General features: G+C 32.3%; 1 protein-coding gene across 1 annotated transcript in view; it reads left to right on the forward strand.

The window, feature by feature from the left end:
- LOC148313187 (uncharacterized) overlaps positions 1 to 14,717 on the forward strand; it is a 116,878-nt gene that overhangs the window by 88,972 nt on the left and 13,189 nt on the right. The window contains exon 3 of the mRNA XM_088266497.1: positions 334 to 1,050. Within this exon, the coding sequence (XP_088122623.1) occupies positions 471 to 1,050 (580 nt within the window). The 5' untranslated portion in view covers positions 334 to 470. The remainder of the gene's footprint in view (positions 1 to 333; positions 1,051 to 14,717) is intronic.

Here is a 14,717-nt window from a genome sequence, read left to right on the forward strand (position 1 = left end):
GTGTACGCATGTTGTTAAGTTACAATGTATTGAATTTTTACTGAGCATACTCAAATACCTCGCAGTGTCTTGACAGCCCTGTCTCTACTTAATTTATGCATAGTAGAATAAATTGAGATTTAGTAATGAACGCCGTTTTTATGATAATAGTATGTAATCTTTTGTATATTGCCGTTGAGAAATTAATCAAATCCTTCGCAGTACTAAAAAATATATAAATTTATTACATTCTTTATTTGGTAGCGACGATAGGTGTATTATTCAAAACTGTTGATAATAATAATCACTTGTCATATTGTTCAATTAAAAAACATTATCATTTCTTTGTTTCAGACGTTTCAACACAGAATGTCATCACACGACACCTTATGCGTACAAGTTACCAAAAGTTAATTGGCTGAAATATGTCAATCCGAAGTTAATGTGATTTTCATTGTAATCGAAGCAACGGACAGGAATCATAAATAATAATGGCTTACTCCTATAAATACCACGCCAACAGCGGTCCTACCAGAGTCAACAGAACATCATGGGGCCCGGCTTCCGCCCACACGCAAATAGATGTCCCTAACAAAATATACGAGAGACGACTAAGCGGAAATTTCGACAGGATAATCAACTCTTTCGACAGGACAAACGCGTTCGAGTGCGTGCGGAGTGCCTTCGAGCAAGCCTGCAGCAAGACAGCTAAAGAAGCTGCACCTCAAAATGGAGTCAAGTACAGAAACGACATAGACCACGTCAACAGTGCGGTGACTAAAACAAAACCCACGCCGATCCCTCGACTTCGTGAGGTGCCTGAAAAACAAATTGAAAAGGTGGAGAAGAAAGACAGATTTGTTGGACATTCTGATATCATTGTCAACTCTAAAACTAACTGTGGTCTGAGCAGCAGCTACGAGAGAGCGGATGTTGGACTCGCTAGTCGGCAGACTCCCTGCACTGATGAGGACGTGACAGCCTATTACCAGGACCGAATATACATGTCGCAAGCAAGACAACTGTATCCGCTTCAAGAAGATTTGGCTGATTGGATAAACAAGACAATTGGTGCGTACTTTTTATATCTCGATGCTCTAAATTGTTACAAATTGAGGAAGTGCATTATTTCAAACCATGTTAGCTGGAACTTCTATGGGCTTTAATATTTTACTACTCGTATTGACTTTCGAGATAATTTTTAAACTTCATAACATGCTGATTATGTTGACATAATATATTGAAGTCATACAGGAGAAAGTGACCAAGTGCATATTTTTTTTACAAAAACGTGATCATTTACTATTTGATATCTCACTAGCTTAATATTGCCCTGAAAAAAATCCCAAAGGATTTTAAACTTAGAAGTATAATATAAAAACTTGTTGAAAATGACTAACTGCATTGATGTTTATTTTCTTGCCAAGCAAAAGTGACTTAAATGGCCCTCCTGAACATTTTACGTTTTGTTAGTTGGTCACTTTCTCCTGTACGACTACGATATGTTTAAAATCTCGATGTATCTTTCAAGTTTATACGGTAGATAAATGAAGTTCTCAGTATGACAGCAATTAATGTTAATTCATAGACTTTTACGGTACATGCGAATTGCCTATGAAGCATGGTTTCGTACAATTTAAAGATTCAGTATATCATATATAAGTAATTCACAAAGCTACACTATTGTAATCAAAGACACATTCGTTATGATGATTGACGAAGTAACGGTCTACATACGGTGTTGCCATTCTACCTTGCACCATGGCATTGTATGTATTATCTATAAATCTAGGAAGCACAGGAAAATACCGCTAACTTTCAAAAATCATATTTAGAAATTAACTTAAGCAAGTACACTATGCAAATAACTCCGTTAATGATTTATCTACGTATTTTAGGAAAAGGTTTTTGAAATATATATCGTAGTCGTACAGGAGAAAGTGACCAACTAACAAATCGTAAAATGTTCAGGAGGGCCATTTGAGTCACATTTGCTTGGCAAGAAAATAAACATCAATGCAGTTAGTCATTTTTAACAAGTCAATATATTATTCTTCCTAGTTTAAAATCGCTTTGGGATTTTTTCAGAGCAATATTAAGTTAGTAAGATATCAAATAGTCAATAAACACGTTTTTGTAAAAAAAATGCACTTGGTCACTTTCTCCTGTATGACTACGATATATAGATCTACAAAAAAATCAATTATATAACTTTTTAAAGAAAACAATCACTCAAAATTTAAAACAAACAAAAAATATATAATTTTGGAATACCCAAATGCAACACAAAACATTACCAACAAAATTACATATAGGTACTGAAAAATAAAAATAAATTCAACAGCCTCCCTTTAGAAATTAAAAATATAAAAAAACACACGAACACTCTAAACAAGAAACTTAACGAACACTCCAAACATATACAGACTATACAGTAGAACAGTGTTCCGCAAACTTTTTCTATTCAAGGTACACCTACCTGCCAAATTAAGAAATTTCAGAGGTGCAATTTGCCATATTATGGTAACATATTTAACACATTATGTTTAATGCGAAATGTGATCCTACTTAACTGAGCACAGGCAATCGAAATTTGGAGCTATTGTGTTATTTTCACAAAACTAGACTTTTTCCGCGGCACAGCAACTAATGACCACGGTACACCAGTGTGCCGCGGCACACACTTTGCGGAACAATGCAGTAAAAAACTAATCAAGATAACTCCCTCGTTACGCATAAAAATATATGTTCCTCAGTAATGTATTATTTTAAACTTGTAAAATGATACTATTAACAACAACAAAAAAATAATAAAAAAGTCCCTCTCCAGGCACAAGTGCTCAGTCTCTTTTTTGGAAAGGCTCAGCGCAACCGTAATATGTTATAAAATTGTATTAAGTAGGAATGCATGGAAATTGTATTCAATTGTTTTTTAAAAATGTATTAAAATAATCGTTAACTTTTAACCATTTTTATTTTTATTTAACAAAGTTATATTAAATAAAAATAATAATAAATTAAAAAGATAACGCTTTTTATAAGTAATTAAAATGTAACTTTGTTTTAAAATCAATATAAATATTTTATTATAACTTAATTATAATGTCTACTGGTTTCGAAGCTAACCGCTTCTTTAAAAGTAATAATAAAATATTAAAAGAGATTTTAAAACAAAGTTACATTTTAATTTTAAAATGAAAAGTTAGTACTTCTAATATAAAAATAAAAATAAAACAAAATTATAAAAAAATAGATTATTACTAACTAACTAACCAACCATCACGCCGCTTCCCCGCAGGGGTAGGCAGAGAGAATAGAACGCCACACCACTCTGTCTTTGCAAACATTCTTCGCCTCTTTCACGTTCATGCATCTCCTCATACATACCCGCCGATTATAATGTCACGGTACAGTTTTCCCGATAATTTTTTCTATCAAAAGGTCTTTTTTCTTTTCAAACTTCACTAATGAAAAGTAGTTATAACATAATGAATTCATTTTTAATTTCTAGACTGACCACCCTTCCGTATAGTACAGTATAGTATGTTGTATGACGATGGTATAATAGCAGTATGATTGTATGCACAAGACTATATAATTTTCGTAATGCTTAATTATTGGGAACGCAGCATTGCGTAAACATAATAGCGAATGAACGTTATGAGTTATAACGGATTAAAACGATCACTTCAGAAGTATTTTTCAACTTTTATTATTGGTATAACTATCCGTGACCAAGTTTTATAGGTATAGCTAGCTGTACCGTGGATTAGTCTGATTAAATGAAAAATGAAAAAAAAATAACACATATTTCTAGTAAATATATTAAATTTTACGCAGAAAACATGCTTTTCGATTTTATGCAGCTTATAATTTAATCTTTATTTATTGTTTCGGCATTAACTTTGTGGTAAGACATGTTACAATGATTAAAGAAAACACTTGTTTTTTACCACTTGAGTTTTATTATAGACCACATGTTTCAGAAGTTAAACTTCCATCATTCAGGTCTGTATAATAACTAAAATATAAAATGTAAAATTGTTCTATAAATAAGGAGAGGAATTATTTATTCTCCTTATTTATAGAACAATTTTATATTTTATATTTTAGTTATTATACAGACCTGAATGATGGAAGTTTAACTTCTGAAACATGTAGTCTATAATAAAACTCAAGTAGTAAAAAACAAGTGTTTTCTTTAATCATTATAATTTAATCAATTATTTTATTAACAATATTTTACTTTTCCCCTTAGACATTGATTTTATTGCGTAACTATCTACATACTCTATGTGTTTTAATCTTAAGGTATAACCCGCAAAACCTCTACTTTTAGAGGCTTGTCTGCAGGTTGAATAGTAAGGATAGGGAATTTATTTATTGTAACTGCAGACAGTTGGTAGAATTCCATATTGAATTGTTGGGTAATATATTCAAAATTAAACAAGGTTTATTGGATTGAATCCTACATTTATTTATTTATATGTTAATATGTGACACTATCGTCTTATTAAGACATTATCAAAAACTGTTTGATAATGTTAAAATGAAAAAAACTGTTTGTTAATGTTATAAAAAGAAAGGGAAGGTAAATGTGAAAAATACACTACAAATACCCAGACTAATTGAAATTAAATATTTCTTGAATTTATTTTGCACTTAGCGGGAATCGATCCCGAGACACCAGTTTCGCAGTCGAGCGTCTACCCAACTGCGCCACGGCGGCTGTAGATTTCAAGTTGTGAGAATGGAATACTGCAAAACTTAAAATTACAAAGCCTTAAATTGTAAAGTGCCCTTAAGGTGATTCCTTGCGAAAATAGCGCTGTATAAATTGGCCATATTTATTATTTATTATTATTACAGTAAAACCTCGATATAACGGACCTCTATTAAACGAACTTCGGATAAAACGGCCAAAAAGTCGTAATTTTATAGAGTTGATTATATAAAAAACTGCAAACTTCAAAAGTCCAATGGAGTGGAATTACCTAAAGCAAGCGCGTTGATATCAAACAGCAACGTCAGTTCACGAAGAGTGTCCGAAAACAATAAATAATTTTTTTTATTGTGTCTTGTATTTTTTATTTATACATACAGTACATACATATTTTCAAAAAAAGGTTGATTTTTTTCAAAAATATTAAGGACGGAAAATATTAACGGAACCCCCTCCCCCTAAGTAGTTCGTTATATCGAGGTTTTACTGTATTTATTAATCAGTACCTACACCAATAGATATCATTATTATTGCTGACGTAGGTTCTAACATTCATAATGCTTACGTTTTTTTGTTTGCTGTCAATTGGTATTACGTATGCATGTTTTTAATCTTCTGGTTTTTAAATAGGAAGTTATATTTATTATTCCTTGTTTCCGCACACGACTTTTGAACATTAGGTAGGTAACGACATAGCAATGCCAAACCGCGCATGCAACCTATCAATTTTTCCAAATATGGACTCATTACGACGTCTGGCAACATTCTTGAATAACAAAAAGTTATGCCCACCGTGGTATATTTTTTAGCTTAAGCTTTACTATCAATTTATCTTTGTTTTAAAAATTTCATATTGTTATCAAGTATGTTTACTTTGGCATATCTCCAATTTGATGTTTCCGTATATGGAATCCTGGAATCGAATCGTTCTGCTTTTTTTCCCATTATGATCTACTGTACCTACTATGACTACTGTCAATGTATCGCAACCACATTCTGTTTTAAAATTTAAATTTTACTTGGTAAATACCACTGTTTCTCAAAATCTATTATGACACGTGTTTCGATGCATTCCGCATCATTTTTAAACACTGTTTGTGAAGCTTAGTCCACATTTTGGAGTTTCAACCGATTTCGTTGAACTTCACGTAATTTCCAACTATAATAAGTATCTAGTTATTTGAAATGACTCTATATTTCTTGTATTTTATTTATGCTTTCGCTCTTTTGAAACACGTAATTTTGACAGTTGGTTTTGTTTTTGTAACCTCTTTGATTCCTGATCAATATTATATAAAATATATAGTTTTACTCGCTGAAAATGTCGAACACACACACCTAGTTATGTGAAGAAGAAAACACTCTTTAAAAATCGTTTTCTTTTCCTAATTATATTTCTTCTTCTTCTTCTAACCCTCATCCGCACCAAATGGTGCATAGGGCACTGCATCATATAGAAGCAGTGTTATCTTGATCGTCAAATACACGAAGGAAAGGTGATCAGCCTTCCGCTTCGGTACCAGTCCAGGGTCATATAAAATAAATATTAGACTGAAAAATCACTAATATTTATTATATTTAGTATAGCAAAAACCACATAGCTTTTTCCAATCGCATTTTATTTAACCTGTAGCTGGGTTTTGTTGTTACCGAAATCATTAGACCAGTAATATCCGTACCACCGAGAAATGTCAGTGCAAACCTTCAATTTTACACACATGATACCTGGATCTTCCTCGAATGACATCAAGAGAAGACCAAAAAAATCATGGGTGCTACAAAAAGATAACACGATTCGAAGGCATGGCCTAGGTCAGTGTTGCCATATGCCAAAGCAAAAATACTTAATCAAACAGTATAGAAATCTGTATAAAATCTGTATAGAATCAATAACCCAAACTACAAAATATATTTAAATACACATTTTTATTAATTTTAGAAATCTCAAATCCTTTTCTAATTTTTGTTTGTAGCATGGATCATTGTAGTTGTTTTGATAGTAATAATCCTTCCAACGTACTTATTATCAAATGTTAATCATGCTCAAATCTATACATATTTTTATTCTTCTGTTTTATCATATACTATGTCCAATTCCAAAAATCTGTATAAAACTAAAAGTACTACCTAAGAGTAAAATCTGTCATCTGTAACGGCAGCCTAAAATCTGTATCAATACAGATACATCTGTATATTTGGCAACACTGGCCCAGGTGACATTGTCTGTGATAGAATGACCTATGTACAACGTGAGGACGAGGCGAGCTGACCCCAGCATTCTACAAAGACGATGAGTTAGGATGGAGCCAGGAAGAAGACGCACGATACCTGTAAAAAAATGATAGTTGAAGTTACGATTATATAGATATATTTATATATATAAATATATTAATTTTTTTATTTATTTGGAAAACCAACAGAGAACAATAAGTTATTGTTATCTGAATTATTGAAAAAAGCTCCAATTACAGGTTTTCGCAGAATGTAAAACCGAAAATTAAATATATAATATATTAAATAAAAAAATAATAATTAAACTATTATTACTTTTTTATGAAGGAGAGGGAAAGGAATTGGAATAGGGAGTGGAAGTTATTATTTAAGAGAGAAGTTAAGTCGATGGATGTGTCTTTACCAAATTTTTAAGTGTAGATAGTTTAGTGTTTGTGAAATCAATATAGCTAAATTCATTGTTGTGTGCCAAACAAGAACGTTGAATATAGGAATTTTTATTATAGGCTTTTTTGTTGATGGGGACACGAAACATAGTGTAATGTCTTGTCAACCTGGCTGGAACATTTATCGATATTAGACCTAGGAGCTCTAGGCAGTCAACTAAACTTACAAAGATTTTATATAGGAATATTTGATCAGCGCAGTTTCTGCGGTGTCGTAAGGTGGCGATACCACGATCGGTGGAAGGTGCAAGATATGATACAAATGGCAAGCCGGATTTGAATTGAAGGAAACGTAGAAACTTATTATGAATACGCTCCAATCTCGTAATGCGTGTGGTATATTGAGGAATCCACACCTGAGAAGCGTACTCCAAGTTACTTCTGATAAAGGTGTAATACAGGGAAATTAGAATCTTTGGCTTTTCGAAGTTTTTGCTCATTCGCAATATAAGACCCAACATACTCAGCGCTTTGGAGATTGGATTATATTGTAGATCAAAGACGAGTGACATTGCACGGGTCGATCTTTTTGCTATTTTTGGTTCTAATTACTTTTATAGAATAGCCCTGACAAGGCTTTATACAACTTTTTAAAATCATTATACACTATTTTCTTTCACTCTAGGTATCTTATAATGTGAGATACGGGTATTTGAGATGAGTTTGCCGCCGTAACCACAAAACGCAGTAAATACAAAACGTCATATTTTCCAGAATCAACATACAAATGTCATTTAACTTGACATATTTATAATTCATTGATTGTAAACATTTATGTTTTTCTTTGATACAATATGACAACAATGCTGCAATTCGTCATTTGTTAAACGTAATGAGTGAGCTCTTCATACAGATAATTTTCCACGTATGCTGGATGTAATTAATACATTTTACTTTTTTTTGACGTTTCAACATAGATAAAGAAGTATATGGATGTCTGGGCATTTACAGGGATCATATTTAAAATAAATTGAAAATATGAACGCTGTTTTTAGATATAAATAAACAATTGAAATTACAAACAAAATTATATTTATTTAATATAACACGCGCTTACTTTCGGTCATCCTGCTTAAAAATTTAAAAATTAATTAAATTTTGTTTGCACTTTTAAAGTTTTAACACATAATTTGTGATTATCATGGCTGTTAAAAATTGTTTAAATGCGGCGACACTTGAATTTGAGCATTCGACCGGATTTTTTGTCCATTTTTTTGTTTTTTTTTGTTTTTTTTTTACAAAATAAATATTTAAATAATACAAAACAGTTGGTAAATATACAAAACATTTTTTAAATATAACGTTTCTATCCCTCTAATAAAGTAGATACTTGTGTTTAGAGAGGGAGTTCGTTTTACAATTATTATTATTTTATAAACAAAGTAGATTTTAAAAAAAAGGAAATTTAAAATAAATAAAAAATCCTTGGTATGTAGTTTAGGTAGGGGTGAGTCTTACATGATTTTTTAAAATTTATATCCAAAGTTCATTTAATAGGAGTCCGTTATAGCTAAGATTTTTTAAATATTTTTTTTAAATACGCTGTATGTAAGAGATCATTAATTAAATTAAATACCTACTCAGTTAGGTAGTGTTGCGACGGCCTGGCAACACCAGCATGTTGCGAAATCGTTGGTCGCCAACGTCAGGGTGGTCGCTGGCGCCATTTTCTGACTCTTTGTTCTTTGTGTTCTCCGTTTGAGCACAAAATTAAACAAGGCATCGCCGCGTATGTTGACACACTATCGATGGCCCTTTGTTTACTGGTCACGTATTCAGACTCAAGTACAGATGTACTTACACATTGTATCCCGATGCATTGTTCCCTGCGGAATGCAAAGCGAATTTATTTATTTACGTTAATGTAATTTATTATTAGATTAAAACCAATATTTTTAGCTTTTCCACTTTTTTATTTGACCAGCGACCGGGTTTCGTCGTTACCGACATCATCAGACTGGTGATGTCAGACTGACCAGTCTGATGATGTCGGTAACGACGAAACCCGGTCGCTGGTCAAATAAAAAAGTGGAAAAGCTAAAAATATTGGTTTTAATCTAATAATAAATTAAAAATGCAATTCCATCACGAAGTGTCAGTGGATAATATAAATCTATTACGTTAATGTATTTATTTATACAATAATGATTATTGCTACTTTTGTCTTAATGGGCCTATCCTTCCCAAGACATTTCTTCTAACCCTTATCCGCCCCCAATGGTGCACGGGGCACTGCATCGTATTGACGCAGTGTTAACTTAATCGTTACTGAAGGCAAGGTGATCACTCCTTCTCTTCAGGTACCAGTCCAGGGTAATATTGAATAAATATTTGAGTGAGAAAATCACTTGTGTTTATTTGACCCCTCCCCCTGAAAATCGAACCTGGGATTTTTAGAACGATAGCCAAGCGTGCTGACCATTACACTACGGAGGCGGACAATACTCTTTTATGTGTACACCTTATTTATTTCTTGCGAATGAATGACGAGAGAATGACTAAGAAAGTATATTTGGCTAATGTGAGCGGGAAAATAGAACGAGGACGGCCGAAGAAGACTTGGAACGATCAGATCAATCGGAAACTAAGATCTGGTAGTGTCGAAAGTCTGCGTAATCGGAGGGCATGTACGACTAGATGTATGGATGTGAAGGAAGCTAGAAGTGTAGGTCAGGAAAAACAGTGTGGCGTTCTATCATTTCTGCCTACCCCTGAGTGAAAACGGCGTGATGGTAGTAGAAGAAGTAGTAGAAGTACATATATATTTCTAACATAGGTAAGAAAACTGATCAAATTAATTTTTGACAAATGTTTTAGCATCCTAATGAGTTCGATCAATAAATGTTTTCCACGTTTTTTAGCTAAATGTCAGTGAAAGCCATGTTAGTTGGGATTAGTGTTGCCAGCAGAAAGTTCCCGCGCAAACTTGACATTCGATCATGCAATGTTGCCACTTCAATGTTTATTGACCGCGTAATTTCTAAGTACTTACTTTGACCAAACGTCAAAAGTACTTACTTAATGGTGAGTTACTATTATTTATTGTGTTACTAAAACGTCAAATATTGGTTATGTCATGTAAGAAAATTTATAGCTTCAAAGCAAACATAGAGACAATGAATGGATAAGAATTTAGTATATTCGTTTGTCATCATATTCAATGGATTTTTTCATTCAAATTCCACAATGATCTTAATATATTTTAAACAATGTTTGTTAGTCATGAATATTCATAAATATTTGACTAGTATGAATCATAAATTATGAACATGCGTTTAAAGCCATTAATACTTGTATGTATATTCATTTAAAAAAATTATTGTTTGAAATTCGTACGCGAATATAACATACTTATATCCGGATTTCAGAATCACAATAGCCCATCAACATTTTTTCAAGTGGTAAAAAAGGTTTTGTCGTATTATTAATCAATCAAGAATACAAATATCACAAATCCTATTGTAATTTTACGTTGTAACGAAAAGTCCTTGATAAAAAAGAAAAGCTGATCCTTGTCCTCTGTATCATACCTTCGTCCTGTTTTTTTTTTGCATTTCACAATAAATTATAATTACATGTACAAAAAACATATAATATTAATACAAAAAGAGCCCTCAAAGGCATGGCCTGTGTGTAGGTATACATTTTATTTGAGGTCATAATAAAGGGGTAGATGTGCGAATAGTGAAATAAGGAAGGAATGCAAAGCTGAGATAAGCATTATCGATAAAATTAAGAAAGGTGTGGTGAGATGGTTTGGACATGTAGAACGTATGAGTGAGGAAAGAACGGTAAAACAAATTTATGAGGCTTATGTTAGTGGGAAAAGAAGCAGAGGAAGACCGAGAAAAACATGGCACGATCAGGTATGCCAAATACTTGAAAGTGGTCAGGTTAGGAGTCGTAACAATCGGCGGGTATGTATGAGGAGATGCATGAACGTGGAAGAGGCGAAGAATGTTTGCAAGGACAGAGTGGTGTGGCGCTCTATTCTCTCTGCCTACCCCTGCGGAGAAGCGGCGTGATGGTTAGTTAGTTAGTTAGTTTTATAATAAAGGGTTTCATTAATTGATTCGGCAGTCACTTTGTTGTAAAATCTATCCATTTTTAATTAATGTTTTACTTAGTAAATATTACTATTTCTATAATAAACGGCACTGGCAAGAAAAAATAGGTATCAGAAATAAAAACAAATTAAAATAGATTAAAGAGTTAAAATCATAATTTTATATTTAATCTTGCAAGTCATTTGAAAACGCTTCCTTTTAACCCTTATCCGCATCCAATGATGCATACGGCACTGCGTCGTATAGAAGCAGTATTATCTTGATCGTTAAGTACACGGAGGAAAGGTGATCAGCCTTCCGCTTCAGGTAACAGTTCAGGGTGATATAAATAAATATTAGACTGAAAAATCACTAATATTTATTTTGACCCTGTTGGAAATCGATCTCCATCGTGGTAGCCTAGCACGCTAACCACTACACTATAGAGGCGGACAACTTAAAAACTTTAAATTTAAAATCTAACGAAAATCCTTATCTACGAATTAAAACATATAACGGTCGAAAATAATGTGAATTATTTTTTTAATTCTTACACTATCATTTATCGTGAAAAGTCTAACACAAAATTTTAACAATGGTAAATTTTGATAACTAGGTATGTTGGTTCTTACTTAACATTTGTCACACAGTGATTCATAATTTTTACCGCGTTAAAGCTTAAATTGTATAATTTGCAAAGAGCTTCTGGGCTACTATTTTCTTCGGCAACAAAGCTATCCGAGACAAAAGCTTTCATGTTTATTTTTTAAGGATTGAAAAAAAATCAATTAACATAATATTTTAAAGTATGAAAATACTTAAAAGAAAATGTGAAAATACTTTGAAGTGTTTTGTTAATTGATTTTTTATTTATTGATTTTCCGTTGTTTAAAAAAACAGTATATTTTTTAAATAAATATCAAACACAATTTAGAAAAAAAATATTATCCTTTTTTTAATTAAAAAGAGAAATATGTATGTTTTTATTATTTACACAAATATTTCAATTTCATATTATTTCTATTTCTAGGCCATGAGGGGAGGAAACATAAGGATGTACTAAATCACATTTTTTCTTATCAGATTACAAGTAATGTACCGTATGTGTGTTTTTTTGAGAAATATTTGTGTTTTTAATATTTACACAAATATTACAATTTCGTACTATTTCTATGAGCCTAAGTGGCTCATTATTAGAAATAGGTATCAAATTGTGGTAGAGTGGGTTCGAACCGAGAAACTCTGACTTAAGAGTCCGCGACACTTACCACGGGACCGCAACCCGACACTTATTGTATATTGTGTATATTATTATGTATATTATTATTATATTGTGTTCGAGTATGTCGAATAAAGCAAATATATTGCATTTGGAATCACATCATTCAGCATATTTCTATTTCTGTAATAGATTTCATGGAATTCTTCCTAATAATCTTATCGTTCTGTCTAATTTATTTGTAAAATGTGCATGCTTCTCAGAAAATTAAAATCTAAACGTTCGTGAAAATCTAAGAAATTTATTAACGAGTTTTGATTGTTGACCCGTATTAAGCAATACGTGTTCGATAAATACTAATTATTAATTATATTTTTACTTAGTAAATATATACCTGGAGGTTCCGGGTTTGATTCCCAGGGGGGTCAAATAAATATAAGTGATTTTTTCACACTAATATTTATTCAATATTATCCTGCACTGGTACCTGAAGGGGAGGGCTGATTTTTTATTTTTTATTTTTTTCAATTCAATTCAATTTATTCAATAATTAATATATACATTACAAACATTTAAGGCGTATACATAAAAAAAAAAAACAAATTAAAAATTACGCAAGAAGACTCTTGTTAAATGTGTAGAAGAATCTCGCTTCGGAAAACTCCTTCGGACACATGGAACAGATCAATATCCAATGTGATATTGTTCAACATAGCGGTAGCTCTTCCTACAGGCATAACCATCGGCAGGTTGGATCACCTTTCCTTTGTGTGTTAACGATCAAGATAACACTTTGTTTATATAATGCAGTGCCCTATGCACTATTAGGATGCGGATAAGGGTTGAATTGAATTGAAAATGTATACCACTATTTCTTAAAATCTATTGCAACACGTATTTCGATGCATTAATTTCGCATCATTTTCAAACACCGTATGTGAAGCCAAGTCTTAGTTTTAAAGTTCCTTGGGACGTTGAAGGAAGAAGAGGGGATAGGAGCTATTTATTATTTTTAATTATTTCTTTTTTTATCAGTGAGAACATAGACAATAGGGAGGAGGCTTCAATCATTGTGATATTGTTAATTATGGCTGTTCTTCTCTCCCTCACTTGTCGAAGCAACGACTCTTCTCCAGTTATCCCTTGACTGCGCTGCACGTAGCTCTCCAACCACCGAGGTGCCTGCTGCTGTCTTAACTTGATCGTCTCATCCTATAGGGAATCTTCCTCTCCCTCTCTTCCCCTCCAGGCTACCAATCACAACCAGTCGTTCTAGGCTGTCCTCATGGCCACACGCAACGTGTCCAAAGAACTGAAGAATCCGTCGCGTCAAACCATCCAAGTGTAACTTTAAGTAATTATAGGTAGATTTTAAGAAATAGTGGTATTTACCAAGTAAAACTTAAATTAAAATGGATGGATATGTGACATATCGCTCACTTCTTTCAACAACGTCTTTTATCAAAAAACTTGATTTTTCATGAGATCGTTTTTAAAGTTTAAGAATACCTATAATAAAATGTATTAAAAATAAATATCAAGCCACTTATTGAACTTTGTACTGTACAACAGATCTATTTGGGTAAAACCTGAAGGTTTTCTTTCTCCATTTGAAAAATATTTAGCATATTTAATAAAAAATTAAATAATACCTTTTCTTCAAAATGCAAAAACCACACTTTCTGCCCTGTAGCGGGTAAATATTAAGTTAAAAATATGCCACTTTTGCCGGGATATATTACATTTTCTGGGCATTCCGAAAACATGCACAACTGAAAATTGACGATTTTTGATTTATGACGTTCTTGAAAGGAGTGAGCGATATATGTGATATATAATGGTTAAGTGACAACCACAAAGTGACAACCGAATCAATGAATGAAAAAATATAATTGAAGTATAACTTTGTTTTTAAATCACTTTAAATATTTTATCATAACTTAATCACAATGTCTACCGGTTTCGAAACTAACCGGTAAACATAATAATTAAGCTATAATAAATTTGTAGTGATTTTAAAACATAGTTATATTTTTATTATAAAATGGGAAATCATAAAGTTATTGCTTCAA

Source organism: Brachycentrus maculatus, unplaced genomic scaffold (genome assembly GCF_059751285.1).
Source record: "Brachycentrus maculatus isolate JH-2025_06_01 unplaced genomic scaffold, ASM5975128v1 h1tg000017l, whole genome shotgun sequence".
Classification (NCBI taxonomy): domain Eukaryota; kingdom Metazoa; phylum Arthropoda; class Insecta; order Trichoptera; family Brachycentridae; genus Brachycentrus; species Brachycentrus maculatus.